The sequence below is a fragment of the Panicum virgatum genome, chromosome 5N (assembly GCF_016808335.1).
Source record: "Panicum virgatum strain AP13 chromosome 5N, P.virgatum_v5, whole genome shotgun sequence".
Taxonomy (NCBI): Eukaryota; Viridiplantae; Streptophyta; class Magnoliopsida; order Poales; family Poaceae; genus Panicum; species Panicum virgatum.
Genome location: NC_053149.1, coordinates 67,560,693 through 67,576,979, shown reverse-complemented (window position 1 = coordinate 67,576,979; position 16,287 = coordinate 67,560,693). Strand labels below are relative to the sequence as shown.

At 53.3% G+C, this 16,287-nt stretch overlaps 1 protein-coding gene across 1 annotated transcript; it reads right to left on the bottom strand.

Moving 5' to 3' along the window:
• Positions 1-283: 283 nt before the first annotated feature.
• On the bottom strand, positions 284-1,363 carry LOC120674055. The gene is made up of 2 exons (XM_039955142.1): positions 1,172-1,363; positions 284-1,084 (listed from the first exon to the last, which is right to left on the bottom strand). Exons 1-2 carry the CDS (start codon positions 1,177-1,179, stop codon positions 487-489), a joined length of 606 nt encoding a protein of 201 aa, XP_039811076.1. The 5' UTR covers positions 1,180-1,363; the 3' UTR covers positions 284-486.
• Between the last annotated feature and the right edge of the window lie 14,924 nt (positions 1,364-16,287).

The window sequence follows — 16,287 nt, the reverse complement described above, 5'->3', positions numbered from 1 at the left end:
AATGATTACAGTTTGTGACCTACATGATCAATTTAAGTAGAATATTTAAAAAACATCTTTACATCTTTGATCCAGTGATTCTTTGAGATGCTGATGAATTTTGCCTACTCTTATTACCCCTTGTTGTTTCTTTAACGGGTAGCAGTATATAGCCGTTGCATTTGGTATCAATAGTTTTTGCTGTCGTGCATTTTAGTCGTTGCAAACACTATAGGCGCGCAAAGCGCGCCTCATGTTCTAGTCAAACTGAATGGCGACTACAAATCCTTGGCAGGCCAATGCGTCCTTTGCAAGATCAACAACCGCAAAATGATGTGAGCTGAGCTCGACAATTTCTGACAGTAGCACAGACTTGGAGTATATTCACAAACAAATGTCCCCCAAAACCAAACAACTTCGTTTCATAAAAGTACTCAGGACGCAGCAATGCAAGATGACAAACTCTACGCTTACCTAACATCGACCAACAGCAGTCGTCGTCATCGGTCAGTGGGTGAAGGTGTAGAAGACGGTGCCCACGTAAACGGCGAGCGCGGTGGTGACGAGCCCCACGAGCCCCGCGGCGGCCTTGGCGGCGGCGCGGTTGCTCGCGCAGCCCAGCGTGCCGAGCCGGATCTGCACGACCATCACCATGGACACCATCAGGAACACACACCCGACCACGGACCCCACGGCGGAGGCCAGCATCCCGAGGCGGAGCACGCGGGCGTCGATGTGGGCGCGTATTGCGTCGTGCGGGTCCTTGGAGTTGATGAGGTTCAGCGCCAGCTTCAGGCCTTGCGCCACCAGGCTGGAGAAGAGGAAAGACGAGAAGGCCACCACCTCCAGCACCAGCAGGGACCGGGCCATCCCGGGCCCGGCGTCGCAGGACGGGTCGCCGGCTAGGCTGTGCAGTTGCCCCGGGGTCGCCAGGGAGAGGCCCACGAACACGGCCACCGTGAAGAGCGAGTTCACGTTCACCACGCCGTCCAGCGCTGTCACGTGCACGCTCGTGGTGTTTGCCGACAGCGCCGCCGGGAACTTCCACTCGTAACCGTGGTGGTGGTGGCCACCGCCGCCATTGCCGTTGCTGTGCTCATCAGATCTGAGACCGAGACGACAAAATATTGAGTTCTTTATCCATGGCAAGGTTACGACATTTGCATCAGACACCGCGAGAGAGGAGACTTACTCATCCATGGCACGAGAGGAGGGGATTGGATAGGCACCTCGCGGTTCTTGGAATGCGTATTTCGCAAATCGAGCTGCCGGACAGGAGAATGGGGATGGGAGTACAAGGTTTTGGGTACCCTACAAGGTTTGGGGAAAGATGTCGGTGGGCAGCGGGTGTAAGACGAACTCACCAGCCTACCCCACCTCCCTCCCACCGCCCGCTGGTGAGTTCAGTCTAAAAGCTGAAGCGACAATGTGGGGCCGGGCTGCTTTGGTGAGGGTCCGTTTAGTTAGCCAAAAAAAAATTGTAAATTTTTTTGGTAACATTTGCAACATTAATTAGAAGTATTAAATATAAATTAATTATAAAACTAATTACACGGATGGACGTCGCGAGACGAATCTATTAAACCTAATTAATTCATCATTAGAGGTTTTTACTGTAGCACAACATTGTATAATCACTGCATAATTAGGTTCATTAGATTCGTCCCGCGATATCATTTTGGGTTAGGGAATGAGTTTTATCAGTTATCCATATTTAATATTTCTGATTACTGGTCAAACGTTTGAAATTACGGTAGTGCACGAAAAATTTGGGAACTAAACAGAACCTATATGAGAAACCATCCAATCGACTTAACACATCATTAGTACCCATCGTTAACTGAAGATGCGACACATGGTTATTATTAAGTGTAAACTTAATGGATGTAAATGATTCTCTTGTTAACCATGAGACACCAACACGCCTGTTCGGAAGGGACACACCCCTCTGAACGGGTCACTCTATACGGGCGCATCCTAATAACAGGATTAACTGACTAAACCACATGTTAATTACATGCTTAACTAATTGATCACACGCATATAATTATTTCTAATACTCCCCTTGATCAATTTGTTTCAAGTATACTTCATATAATCTTTGTTCTTTGTTCTTGAGAATATCGAAAAAATAATAGGAAAAACTCCTCAAAAACCATGTAGGAAAATTTTGAGAAGAAACCATATTGTCTATAGATATGCCATGAAAACTCCTTAAACCTGATAGGAAAATGAGGAGAAAATGATATAGCATATATAAATTACTATCCCATTATCGACACAAATGAGATTGTAATCTCTTTCTCCTAAAATCTAATGGGAAAATATGAGAAATATTAATATATCTTTAATATCTCCTTAATAAAACCCTGTCGGAAATATCAGGAATAGATATATACCCTTGTGTTGATATTGTCTTATTAAAATCCTCTATGAGAAATTGAATTAAAAACTCATATAGAAAAAGAGTACAATATAAGGTACGTTCGAGTCTAATATAAGATTACTCTCCCTCTCTATGAATATCACATATCTTAACTTTCATCTCAAAAGGATTACTTGTTAGATTCATATGTCATATGAGATAAATGATGATATATGTCGGTGTCCTGACCCGGCGGTCCGGCACCAACTAGTAAAGTGTTGTGTGATCTCTCTTTCTGGAGGGTTGATGCAAGCGGAAAAGGGACAGGATCATCATAACACGCCCCGAGGCAAGGAAAGAGGCCAGGGCAGGGGGCGCCAGGCCACTTCGAGCTCCATGGGTGGGAACATAGGAACGCACGATTTATCCTGGTTCCGGCCGCGGGGCCGTACGTCCAGCAAGGGGGTGTGCGAGGGCACTGTATTATTTTGCCCCGGGGGTACCTGTAGTAGGGGGTACAAGCGAGGCGAGAGAGGGAGAGAAGCTCCCAAGTCTCTGCTAGAGGAGAAGTTGATTGAGGCAAGTGCCAATATCGGGGCTCAGAAGAGCGTATGTGCTCTGCGAGTCGTGCTAAGTGTCGAGATGAACGCCCCTCGAGAAGACAGAGCCCGCCTCCCCCTTTTATAGACACAAGGAGGGGCGGTGTACATGTAAGGGAGGGGGGAGAAGTCGTCGTTCTTCCCCGAATCAGGGGCGTACAGTGGCCGAATACTATAGAAAGTACACTGTGCCGCACTGGAGAGTGAGGCGTCGGGCATGGCAGTCATCCTTGGCGTCGTCCTTGTTCTTGCGGAGATCGCGCCGGCGTCCTAGCAGCTCCAGCGGGTAGCATGGTGGCTCCTGTAGAGGGTACCATCCCCTGCGATTAACGTGGCGGCATTCCGAGGTCCTGCGGGCGGGGGTCTTGATCTGGTCAAGGCTCGGGCCACGCCCGAGAGTCGTGCCCATGCCGTTCGAGGGTTCCGCGGAGGGGAAAGTACAAAGGAAGTACGGGGAGTTGGCAGCACAGTGGCTGGAGCAGTGCCGAGCACGTCCCGCACAGCGTCGCAGGTTCCCACAGTGGAGCCATAGCGTCTGGAATGGCAGAGCGGTGATCGGAGTTGGCGGACGGGACTCCGGTCACAGCCACTGTGCGGAATGGCGGCCTGACGCTGTCTGACCCAGGTGCTGCGGAGGAATGGTTGGCATTTAGTGCCTCCGTACGGCGGGAGGGCGAACGGATGGTGGTTTGTCCTTTCTGTCGAGGGGTGGCCTCGAGCGAGGTAGAATCGCGGGGTGTAATCGAGGGTCTCGGCGGGGAGCCCTCGAGCGAGGCGGAGATCGCCCCGCGGGTTCGAGGGGGGTGCGGATGGGCCGCACTGTGTACTTGGGCCGTGGATTGGGCTTCTTTGAGTCCTTTCCTTTCCATCGGATCGGAGGGAGGCTGTAGGCCTTCGTGGGCCCGATTGCCTAACATGTGTTTGCATTTTTAGGGCGATTTAGTCCCCTGGTTAGGGTGCCCTAGTTATGGTACCCGACAGTAACCCCCAAGCCTTTGTAGGGATGAGCATCAGCCTTGCAGAGGCTTGACCCCTCGAGGGCGTGACTCGGGTGCTGACCGTGGAAATCTTGGCTTGCTCGGCGGGGGCGCGACGGTGCTCCGGAGAGCGTTGTTGGAGGAATCTGGTCCGGGATCGGGGTTCGTCGTTGGAGAAGCAGTGAGGTAGCCACTCCGAGTTGTCTATGCAGATCATAGTCGCCTCGAGCACCATTGCGTTGCTGCTGGGGATGTCACCATCGTGCAGATGAGGGCATTCGAGCTGGTCAGCGGAGGGTTTCGATTCCTCGAATGTGTGAAGTTTCCTCCGTGGGGGCACGTCCGCACACCCGTGGGTGTAGCCCCGAGGCCTTGGAGGAGTGCTTGCACTCGTCCAAGGGCTATAAATACCGCCCTGCATGGTTGACAGATTGGGGGGACTGCTCAGCTTCCTTTTCAGCCGGCATCGGCGTTCCTTTCAGCCGGCCTCGGTGTTTTTCGTGCTGGCGCAGTGGCCCGTGATTCTGCTGATCAATTCGGCAGGCGCGTTGCGAGTGCGGGAGGTTCGTTAAACACGTGGGATTTCACAATCGACAGTAGCCGACTCATTCGAGGGTGCGACCTGAGCCGCGGTGCGCGAGGAGCCCCCGAGTCCTAGCCTGGGTGAAGGCGTTCAGGGGACCCTCGACTTCCTGTTACGACCCTCATCACCCTTCCGTAGGGAGGAGGGGTGAAGCGCGCCATGCTACCCTTGCCCGCGCCGCGAGCTATGGCTGCTTCAGTGAGCTGTTATCGGGTGGTTCAAGTGGACGTCCGTGCCCCATCCGGTAAGGGTCGGCTTGTGATCTGTGGACATGTCACATAAAGCGCTCGCAAAGGTTCGCTAGGCGGGGCTCGGACCCATTTGATAGGGTCCGAGGGCTCGGTGCTCTCCCTCGATGGGATACCCCTGCTAGGCACCCTCGACTGGCCTTGAACACTGTGTAGGATGTCTCAGACTCCACGTTCGAGGGTAGCTTGTACCGCACATCCGTGCAGTCCCTGACTCTGGCGATCTGGGGCGCCTGTCGAACCCTGACAGGCCAGGCTTCGAACCCCTGATCAGTAAGGCCTTGGAATTGATTTTCTTCGACGGTAAGGAATCCCTGGAGGGAATATTCCGTAACGGTTCGCTAAACGACGCGGAGTCGCCGGTCGTGCGTGCGGGTTTTCCACTAGTCTTGGGCGACGTGGCCAGGTATGTGCGGTGCGGTGCGGGCCACGCCTTTTCAGGCGGCTGCCTCGGGTAGGCGGAGAGGCGTGGGCGGCGGCTGACGGATGGAACAGTGCTATAGTCGTGCCGCGCCCATCAGTTTCTGCGCCGTAATTATTGCCAAGTACGCACGTGGGGGACTCTGCGGTCGTGGAGCCCAGCTGTCGGTGACAGCGAAATCTACCGCATTCAATGCGGTAGATTCGGACTGCGGCGGCGAATCCGCCCATCGTGATGGATAAAAGCGGGAAAAGGGGGATCGTTCGGGCTCACCTGGCCATCTTGCCTTCGCCTCCCTTGCCTTCTCCGCCACCCCTGCATCCGGAGCCCAGAGCCGAGAGCGAGAGGAGGAAGAAGAAGAAGAAGAGAGCGAGAGCATACCTTAGCCATCGTCGAGCTTGCTTCCCCGTGTTCCCCGGTGATTCGAAGCGATGTCGGGGGTCGAGGAGCCATTGCCGTGGGGGAAGTCCACCGCCACCACTGCGGTTTTGGAGCAGCTGGTCGCAGAAAGGCTGCTTCCGATGAACAACAACTCGAAGCGGCCGGCGTGGATTCCCCCGCGGCCAGAGGAGACCGAGCCGAATCCCCCCAACGGCTACGTTGTGAGCCTCGTGCGGCTCCACGAGCGGGGATTTGGCATCCCCGTCGGCTGATTTATGCGGGCGCTGTGCGACTACTACAGGGTGGAGCTGCACAATTTCGGCCCCAACTCCATCTCGCAAGTGGCAGTCTTCGTCGCCGTCTGCGAGGGGTATCTGGGGATTGAAGCGCACTGGGATCTGTGGATCCACCTGTTCCGCGGCGAGCTCTTCATCGACAACGCGCGGGACCAGCCCAAGAGGTACGCTCGCACCAGCGGCCTCATGCTTCATGTGCGCGGGCAGAGGTCGCACCTGTACATCCCCAGCAGGATGACCACCAACAACGCCGGGTGGACCCGGGGGTGGTTTTACCTGCGCAACTTCGGCAACCGGCTCCCGGCGTTCACCAACAAGGTGCTCCGGGAGAGGCGGGAGAAGTGGAACTGGGGGGTGTCACCCCAGAGCAAGCAGACCAAGCTCGAGGTCCTCCCCAACGCGCTGCAGTGTTTGGCGAGGAAGGAGCTGATGGCGGCAGCCGTCATCGCGAACTTCCACTGACAGAGGGTGATTCCCCTCATGGAGAGGAGGCTTCCGATCTTCGAGCTTACCCTCGAGGCCCCGTACGAGGGCTCGAGGACATCGAACGTGCTGCTCCCCTATGACATTACTGTCAAGAGGGCAAGGAATGCAGTTGCAGAGTTCCCCTCCGACCCCGAGGATCTTTGGAAGACCAAGATGCGCCCCGAGGCAGGGTACATTTCTGTGGTGAGTTTAAGTTTCAATTCGTTGTCGATTTCATGCAGTTTCTTCCCCGCTCCTTGCTCCTGACTCGACCGCGTTTGTAGGGAGTGAGCCACAAGGGCTATGTCTCAAAGCCCCCGACCCCGGAGGAACGCGAAGCCAACCGCCTGCGCGATGAGGCGGTGAAGAGGAGGAAGGAGGCGGCGAAGGACGCCGCCACCAGGAAGAGGGAGAGGAAAGAGAAGCACACGAAGGAGTGCAAGATTGCACATACGGAGGGAGCTCCGCGGCCCACCATGCCCGAATCCACCGAGGAGGAGGACTCCTCGGACGTCGAGCTCAACTTCTCGGATGACGACGAGGCGGTGACAGGCGCGGATTCCCCGCCGGCCTATCGGGGGGCTGGTGGCGAGGAAGTGATGGTGACGCTGGGCGAGGCGACGCTCGTGCCGCGACCACTGGTAGAGCCGCCCCCGCGAGGACAGAGCGGAGGTCGCCCATGCCGGCGGCGGGATGAGGGTCGCCCACGCCGGCAGCGGGCAGGAGATCGTCCACGCCCGTGACGGGGTAGGGGTCGCCCCCGCCGGTGACGGGTAGGAGGACACCCGCGTCCGCGGTGTCAACGAGCGGCAGTTGGTCTGCGGCGAGTGCGGAGACGCCCGCGCAGACGGCCTCGAGGTGCCAGGCCGACCTGAGGGCGGCGCCCTCGAGCCAGTTGTCGGGAGGTGTCAACGTGCCACGGGCCTGGAGGAGCAGTGCAGGCAAGGGTAGCATGAGCGCCCGGTCAGAGTAAGTGATCTCGACTTTGTTCTTTGTTTTCGTTTTACCGACCCTCCAATCCTGCTGACTTCAACGTTTCTTCCCCGATTGCTCGACCGCAGGGCGTCTGCCAAAAGTGCGGCCCACCTTGCACCAAACAAGGCCCTCAAGACCGGGGCGTTCGCGATGCCGCACGCGGCGCCGCAGCCCCCGCCCGGAGTGGACATAGAGGTGGAGGCTGAAAAGCTCCGCGAAGCGGTGGCTCGGGGGACCCTGGAGTCCCAGCTGGCCCGAGCACAGGAGGGCGGAGGTGACGCTGGTCAGGGTGAGGTCGCGGCGGCCGCCCGGGCCGACGTCGAGAGGGAAGCCGGCGGGGGTGACTTTCCCCTACGGATTACTCGTGTTCGGTCTTGTTTTCGTGTGCTCTACTCATGCTCTTCCACTTGCAGCGGCTGAGGAAAATCTCGCGCAACAAGAGTGCCGAGCTAACCCGGTTGTACTCCCAGGTGCGCTGTCTTGGGCAGTACAACACTGTGACATCCCAGATTTTTAAAATACTAAGCAAGAAATAATAAATACAGAATCATGCTTAATAAACAAGATCAATTAAAATTATGCATTTCTTTCGAGAAATAATATATGTGTGAGTTTGATTCTGCATGTGTATATGTGTCTATGTGTATATGAAAACAGGTGAGAAAATGAAGTTTTGCACATGAAATGACGAGTTCTTCAAATCATAGTTTTTAAATGTTTAAATTATCTTTTAAATTATAACAAATAGGTTTTCAAAATAAATTTTAAACCGTTGCTTAAATGAATTTTTGCCCAAAACCAATGTTATAAGTTTTCGAATGACGAACAACTTTCGTGTTCAAAGTTTTTCGAGTTGCTACACAAAAATGGGAGAAAAAATTGATTTCCGAAGCGTATACGATATTTTCAAATGCATTCAAGTTTCAATTTTTATCATTCAAACCATTGTTCAAATGAAAAAGTGCCTAAAACAAAAGTTGTAGATCTCGAAATTTTGAACAACTTTGGTATTCAAAAGTTTTTCATTTGAGGCCATGTAGAAGGAGAAAAAATTAGTTTACAAAAGGAAATTTTAAACTTTGCTCTATTTACAAAATTGCCCTCACTCCATCCCTCTCCCTCCTCTGTTTTTCCTCTCACGCCGTGGAGGCGCCGTGACGATGCCGGCCACGCGCCGAGCTCCCCGGCCAAACCCGCATCCCCATCCCCGGTTCCTCCCTGAAGCCTCTCGACCTCGGTACGCGTCGCCGTCCCCTGCGCGCACGCCGAGGTTGGCCGCCGAAGCGCCACGGCGACGTCGTGCCGCGACGGCCGACTGCGCCTCGCCCATTCTCTCGCCCTGGACCGCCTAGACCTTTCCCGCGAGCACAGAGACGTCTTCACCTTTCCTTCTCCCCTCCTGAGCTCGAGAGCCAAGCTCCGCGGGGCCCCTTTTGCCTGGAACGGCCGCCGCCGCCCACCATGGCCGCCGCCGCCCCTAGGTCGCTGCGGAGCCCCCTCCTACGCCCTTCCTCGCGCCCAACCGACCACGCAGCAAGCTTCCTTGCCCTCCACCGGTGCTCCCCGACCCACTCACCGTCACCCACGACCGCCGGACGATCGCCGCCGCCGCCTACCGCTACCGCCAGAGCCCCTGCTCCGTGGGGAACCCCCAAGCCGGCCTCCCCAACCCCGTCCAAGACCATCTACAGGTCCCTCTCGACGTCCTCTTGCTCATCCCCCTATTCCCCCTCGCCGCCGGCAGCCACAGGCGCCGGATTCCGGCCGCCCGCCGCCTCCCCTGCTCCAAAGTCCGGCCAGGGGCATATCTGCGAGGAAATCATTTCTTCCAGGGGTCTCAAAGCAAAAAGTTCTTTTTCCTTTTTGTTTTACAAAGCAGTGAACTTGTAAAATCAATATAAATTCGTCGAAAAAACGGAAAAATACAAACTCAATTGATATGAGTTCCTTGTTACTAGATCTACAACTTTCATTTCAAGCACATATTTATTTTCTGTCTATATTTTAATCTAGGAAAATTATTACATTACAAAGGCTATAATTATTCTAGGAGTTCTACTCAGCATATATGGGTGATTTTTGGCTGGTAGCTACTTCGTGCCATGTTTAGCTTTGTGTAAAAATTTGAGCGCCAATTAACACTTGTAACTAGATGAAACTCTAGTCTTGGCTAGATCTAGTAGAATAATTTACTTTTTGATTTCTGGATGTTCTATTATAGACATATGAATGAAAATTTTTCTGTGTACTTACAATACCAGATGAACACCACTGTCCAAGTTTCGTTATTTTTAGAATTGTGTAGCTAGCTCTGTGAATTAATCCTTAAAAATGGTGCTATATTGTGATAAATAGTTGTTGCATCTGGAAAAATCTGATATTTTTACCAAAGCCTTGAAATGGGTACTCTATCATGCTGCCAAAGTTTTAGACACTAGAACTTAGTACTTCTGTCGTGAAAAATGAATCTTGTTAATTTCAACTATAACTTGCTATATTTACCATGCTCTGTATGTTACTGATTTTAATTCTGAAAAATTTACCGTAAGCTCATCTTAGGATCGCCAACACTTAGTTAAAAGATCATTACCAGCACTTCCATTCCCTAGCCTGGAGAATTATTTTTGGGTAGAAATGTTTTTTCTGTACTAATATAAAAAAAACAACACACCCAGCTCTTTTATGAGTTAGTATAGATAAAATTACTACTCTATAAATGACTGCCCAGGAGATGTTAATTAAGAAGTTTCACATCCAAACTCACATCATGTTGGACTACAACTTTATCGTGAAGGAAAAATAATAACATCTATATTGTTGAGCAACTCGGAACTTTGTATTCATACATATGCATTGTTGCATTTCATTTAGGTACGTTAGATGTACCACGTGAAGGATGTGATGTTTTAACCGAACCAGAAGACGGTGAATGGTGGACACGTCTAAAAGATGGACGGATGGATCCCGATGTGCATGACCGAAGAAAGATGCTCGCCGAGCAATTATTCTCTAACTAACACTGACCTAGTGTTATTCCCAGGCAAGCCCCGAAGCATGTCCTATATATTTTAAATTTATGCAACTTATTATTATTCCTATCTACTTGCGCATTTAAGTTTCCAGGAGTTGCTTGGAACCTTAGCTGCATGATCCTAGGTACCTATGTTTGAACACTAGTATGTGTAGGTCGCTAGTTGGCTAGGCTAATGGTTCGGTAGAAGTCGAGTGATTTCCTGTCACTCGCGAGAATTATAGGAGTTGAATGTCTACTACATACTGCAACTATAAGGCTCACGGGCGGGGCTGTGGTACTTGTGATGCCACGTCTGTTTAGTGAAAATGGATAAGGCCGCAGTGTGTGGTAGTGGTGGTTAAGCGTTTGAACGTACTAACCACATGCCGAGAAATATGGTAATCGGTAAGCTTAAGTACCTGATCGGCCCGGCGAGTGGACTTTACTTTCACCCTCTTTGAACTGGGTTCTCATGCGGCCACATGCGGGTGCAAGAAGGCTCACGACCCGACGTACTGTGGCATGGATTCTTGTACTCGAAGTAGGTGACCCTGATCCACAACTCGGAAAGAAAGGGGAAAAGTCGCGTGGGCGAAGCGAGATGTCGATCCCCATGCGTGTGTGTTAGGTCTGCCTGGCCAGGTTAACAAATTCGATTCAAATCGTCCGCTTCTCACGGTTTGTGACTGCTTAACCCTTCTGCCACATAGAGTAAGAAGTGGAAGATGATGATGATGATGAATTTGGCTGTTTGGATGATGAAAGATAATTGTTTTCACCATGCATGCTATTGGATAGATGCTCACCTAGAATGATTAATTGAACTAGAATTTGGAAGCTAAAACCTAAAATTAAGGATCCACTCTTTACTGCTTTTCAGGGAAACAAACCCCTCAAGCCAAAAGTCTTGCATGTCTAGATAAAGGGCTAAGTATACCCTTAGTCGGGTAAGCCTTGCTGAGTATTAGTATACTCAGCCTTGCTTGTGGCTTTGTTTTTCAGGTGGTACATCTGAGGATGTGATTGATGTCATGTACGGGCTTCATCATGATGTCTTCTATCGTCGCTAGACTATCGTGTATTTTTCTGCTGCACTTGAACTCTGTTGTCTTTTTATAAATTCAAACTTGGTTTGTAACAATAATTCAATTTCATACTCTGTGCTGTAAAATTTGTGGAATGTTGCACGCTCTGAACTGCTTTTGTTGATCCTGTTTCAAGTGGTTTAATCGGGATTTTACCCGACAGCACTGCCAGATTACTCTGTTTTAAGTGCGTGTTAACCCTGATTGTCATTTTGATGATGGTTAGCGCACTTAAGCCGGATTATGTCGGGCGGTTCTGCCACAAACACCGACTTGGTGCTCCGGGTGATCGATGCTAACACCCTGGTGACCACCCTGGGAGTGCGCCAGCGTGCGCTAGAGGAGGAGCTGGCGCAGACCGCCAGCGAACGCGACGCCCAGAGGGCCGCGACGGAGCAGAGAGCCCAGGAGGCTGAGGCGCAGACGACCGAGCTGCAACGAGCTAGGACAGCGCTCGAGCAGAAGGAGGCCGAGCTCCAGCGCACAAGGCAAGGAGGCCGAGCTCCAGCGCGAGAAGGCGACCGTCACCACGCTCACCGGGACCCTCGAGGAGAAGGGTAAAGCCCTCGAGGAGAAGGAAGCGGCCGTCCGGAACGCGGAGGCTGCCCTCAAGGAGAAGGAGGATTCCTTGTCCGCGCACCAGGAAGCCGCACGGGTCCAGCAAGAAGAGGCGCAAGGGTTAATCGTGGGTAAGTGTTCGAAATTTCATTGTTGTTCGATTCTAGTTTATCGCAACTTATCTTGGTTCCCCTGTTCAGAGCTGAGGAAGAAGGTGGCGGACGAGACCGCGGTGAAGGAGGCTGCCAACACTGCGTTCACGGTGGTGCACGATGAGTACGTCGAGCTGGAGCGGACCGCCATGGCCGTGTGTCAGGAGCTCGAGGGGGGATGCTCAGTCCGGTAGCTCGGTGGTCAGCCACCTGCGAGCGCTAGGTGGTCGGGTCACCGAGCACGCCAAGAGCACCTTCCGCCTCGGCGTCCAATGAGCCCTCACCATGGCCTCGACGCACTACGAGATGGACCTCCAGTTGGTGTCGTCGGGGTACGTCGTCCCGACCGGCGCCGATCCGGACACTGCGTTGGCTATCATGAACGACGCCGACGCCGCCGTCGAGGAGTTCGCCGCTGCCTTGACCAAGAAGCTCGAAGCCGACATCCCCCCGATAGCTGAATTTGATGCTGTCGAAGACCCGCAGAGGGGAGAGGATGACCTGTAGGGAATCTGGGCCTCGGAGGCCATGTAAATAAGTTAGTACTTGTCGTAGTTGTACTTCTGGATTAGGTAATTCGTCATCGTATATCGACGGTGTGGCCCATTGAGGCCTTGTGCGTTTGAGCCCTCATTTTTTCTACTTTATTTCTGTGTTCTCGTATATGTCTTAGATAGGTTTCGGCGAGGAGGTTTGCGTTCATAAACAACTTAGGAGTAGGGAGGTGAGTGGGGATGCCGTATCCCGGAGGCATAGGCAGTCCCGCGGCTCGGCCGATCCCGTTCCTTAGTCGTTTGCGCCTTGCGTCTACCTTTCTAAGTATACGAGAAACTTGGAAACATAATTTTTTTGAAAAAATGTTGGCCATTTTTGGGGACGTTCGGGGGGAGGCTTGGCTTTGGCGAGGGTAAAGCCGAGAGTACCTCAGTGTTCGGGCGCATCCGAGCCCTCGAGGGTCCGGAAAGTTCCCAAAAAATAAATAAGTAAAGCATACTCCTTTATTGCTTCGGGAAAATTTCTAAGTACAAGTACGAGCGATGTACTAGTAGCTTGGAATTCTAAGGGTAGAAGTAACATAGCTGTTGAATTTTCCAAGCATTAGTTCTTGGCGCCGTTTGTCAGAGTGGCTGTTGTGGGCGCAGCGGAGTTCGCCAGTGGCTCAACTGGTCAGTTCATCGGTGGGTCCGCCGTGTCGTTTGCTGCGTCGTTGTCCCGTTCCGCCAGCTCGACCATGGAGAACTTCCGGGTGAGATCGTAGTCCTCCACGCTGGAGTCGTCGAAGCAGGCGAAACAGTAGTCCACCGCAGCTTGAAACGCCAGAAATGCTTCGCGATCGCGAACTCCGGAGAAGTCCGGGGCGACGCGTTCGCGCACGAAGACGTACCCCTCATCCGCGGAGTCGGGGTACGAGCTGTCAGGTGGTGGTGCGACGAGGTTGCGGATCGAGATCAGATGATGACCCGGCGAGTCCTCGTATACGCCTACGTGGGGGCTGACAGATGAAGCGTGGGTCGCAGCGGGGGTGTGCATCCCGGGAAGAAGGGGCGACATCGCGGTCGCGCCGTCCTCGGGAGACATCGTCTCTGCAATCTGTGGCGGTGAAGCGGTGACGTCCTCCGCCACGGTGACGGGCCGTGACCCGCCAGCCTCGACCCGTGTAGGGGAGGCAAGGCGAGCCGTTCCCGCAGTCGGTGATGGTGAGGTGACGATGTCCTCCATCGCGGCGCCGGACTGCGACCCGCTTGCCTCGACCCGTGTGGGGGAGGCAAGGCGGGCCGCTCCGCGCCGCGCCGTGCACACTGGCCGCGCGTGTCGGCACGGGCGCCTCCCGCGCCGGGACGGTGGTGTCGGTGTGTCGGGGTTGGCTCCGGACAGGAGGATGTCCGTGCCGTAGCCGTCGCCGGTCGCGACGAAGTCAAGACTCCCGAACCGGAGCGTCGTGCCCGCCGGGACTGGGCGTGGCTCGTTCGCCATCCAGGGAAAAAAAGAGAACGAAGACAAGATGTCACGCAGCGTCTCCCCTACCTGGTGCGCCAACTGTTGGTGTCCTGACCCGGCGGTCCGGCACCAACTAGTAAAGTGCTGCGTGATCTCTCTTCCTGGATGGTTGATGCAAGAGGCAACACAGGAACGCACGATTTATCCTGGTTCCGGCCGCGGGGCCGTACGTCCAGCAAGGGGGTGTGCGAGGGCACTGTATTATCTTGCACCGGGGGTGCCTGTAGTAGGGGGTACAAGCGAGGCGAGAGAGGGAGAGAAGCTCCCAAGTCTCTGCTAGAGGAGAAATTGATTGAGGCAAGTGCCAATATCGGGAGAAGAGCGTATGTGCTCTGCGAGTCGTGCTAAGTGTCGAGATGAACGCCCCTCGAGAAGACAGAGCCCGCCTCCCCCTTTTATAGACACAAGCAGGGGCGGTGTACATGTACGGGAGGGGGGAGAAGTCGTCGTGCTTCCCTGAATCGCAGGCGTACAGTGGCCGAATACTGTAGAAAGTATACTATGCCGCACTGGAGAGTGAGGCGCCAAGCGTGGCAGTCGTCCTTGGCGTCGTCCTTGTTCTTGCGGAGATCGCGCCGGTGTCCTGTCAGCTCCAGCGGGCAGCATGGTGGCTCCTGTAGAGGGTACCGTCCCCTGCGATTGACGTGGCAGCATTTCGAGGGTCTTGCGGGCGGGGGTCTTGATCTGGTCAAGGCTCGGGCCGCGCCCGAGAGTCGTGCCCATGCCGTTCGAGGGTTCCGCGGAGGGGAAAGTACAAAGGAAGTACGGGGAGTTGGCAGCACAGTGGCTGGAGTAGTGCCGAGCACGTCCCGCACAACGTCGCAAGTTCCCACAGTGGTGCCACAGCGTCCGGAATGGCGGAGCAGTGATCGAAGTTGGCGGACGGGACTCCGGTCACAGCCACTCTGCGGAATGGCGGCCTGACGCCGTCTAGCCCGGGCGCTGCAGAGGAGTGGTTGGCATTTAATGCCTCCGTACGGCGGGAGGGCGAACAGATGGTGGTTTGTTTTATCTGTCGAGGGGTGGTCTCGAGCGAGGCGGAGTCGATCTGCTTCCTCGAGGGTAGGCCCGCTACCCTCGAGCGAGGCGGAGTCGCGGAGTGTAATCGAGGGTCTCGGCGGGGAGCCCTCGAGCGAGGCCGAGATCGCCCCGCGGGTTCGAGGGGGGTGCGGATGGGCCACACTGTGTACTTGGGCCGTGGATTGAGCTTCTTTGAGTCCTTTCCTTTCCTTCGGATCGGAGGAGGCTGTAGGCCTTCGTGAGCCCGATTGCCTAACATGTGTTTGCATTTTTAGGGCGATTTAGTCCCCTGGTTAGGGTGCCCCTAGTTATGGTACCCGACAATATACAATAAACCATCATAACAAAACAAATTTCCATTAACATGAAAATATGTCTAGTGTAAAGTTAACTGAAGCCACCCTTTGTGCAGCAACTTTGTACCATATTAACAGCAACTGTTGTAACTTGTAAGCCTTGTCAATATCTGCTATCCTTCTTGCTGGTTTTTTGAGCTCATTCCTTTTGGCTATGAGCGTTATATGTCTTGCGCCTAACCTAAAAGAAAGAAACTCTAAATTTATTTGCATATCGTGTATCATGTAGTTTTAACCAGCATCAAGCCTGGAATATGTGCCCTGATGGTATTTTGTGTAGTTTTGTTTCTTCTCTTCTACCTGCTTGTATGGCAAATTGGCAATGTGCTCTGCAGTTGTGAAGTGATTCGCTGATTCTATTAACGACTTGGTGCTCTGGTCATCACGTCATGTAAAGATAATTGCAGAAATGGCCATGACTCATCAGAGAGAGGTTTGATTTGGATCAGCCGGTGTATCTCATTATACTATCAGCGATGGCATGTGACGTGTCAGTGCATTAGATCCTACTCGGAATCGCAACGTGTACTAGATCCGAAAATTCTGTACCATTTATCTACATTCTACCAAGAAACGTTGGGACATTTTTCTACTATTTTCTTGGGTCAGGTCAGCACACATCGTAGAACAGAGCAGCAGGTACCGGGCCATCGCTCTCCTGGCTTTTTTCAGCTGAATCTTCTTGGATTGGGGTTCAGATATGCTTGGGCCTAATCCAATATGGCCCGATTGAAATGGGCGCGCTGCTGGTGTGATCCGGCCCAACTCGCAGCAGAGCTCTCGTGCTCCTTGGTCCGCGTTTCGGCAGGTAGTCAA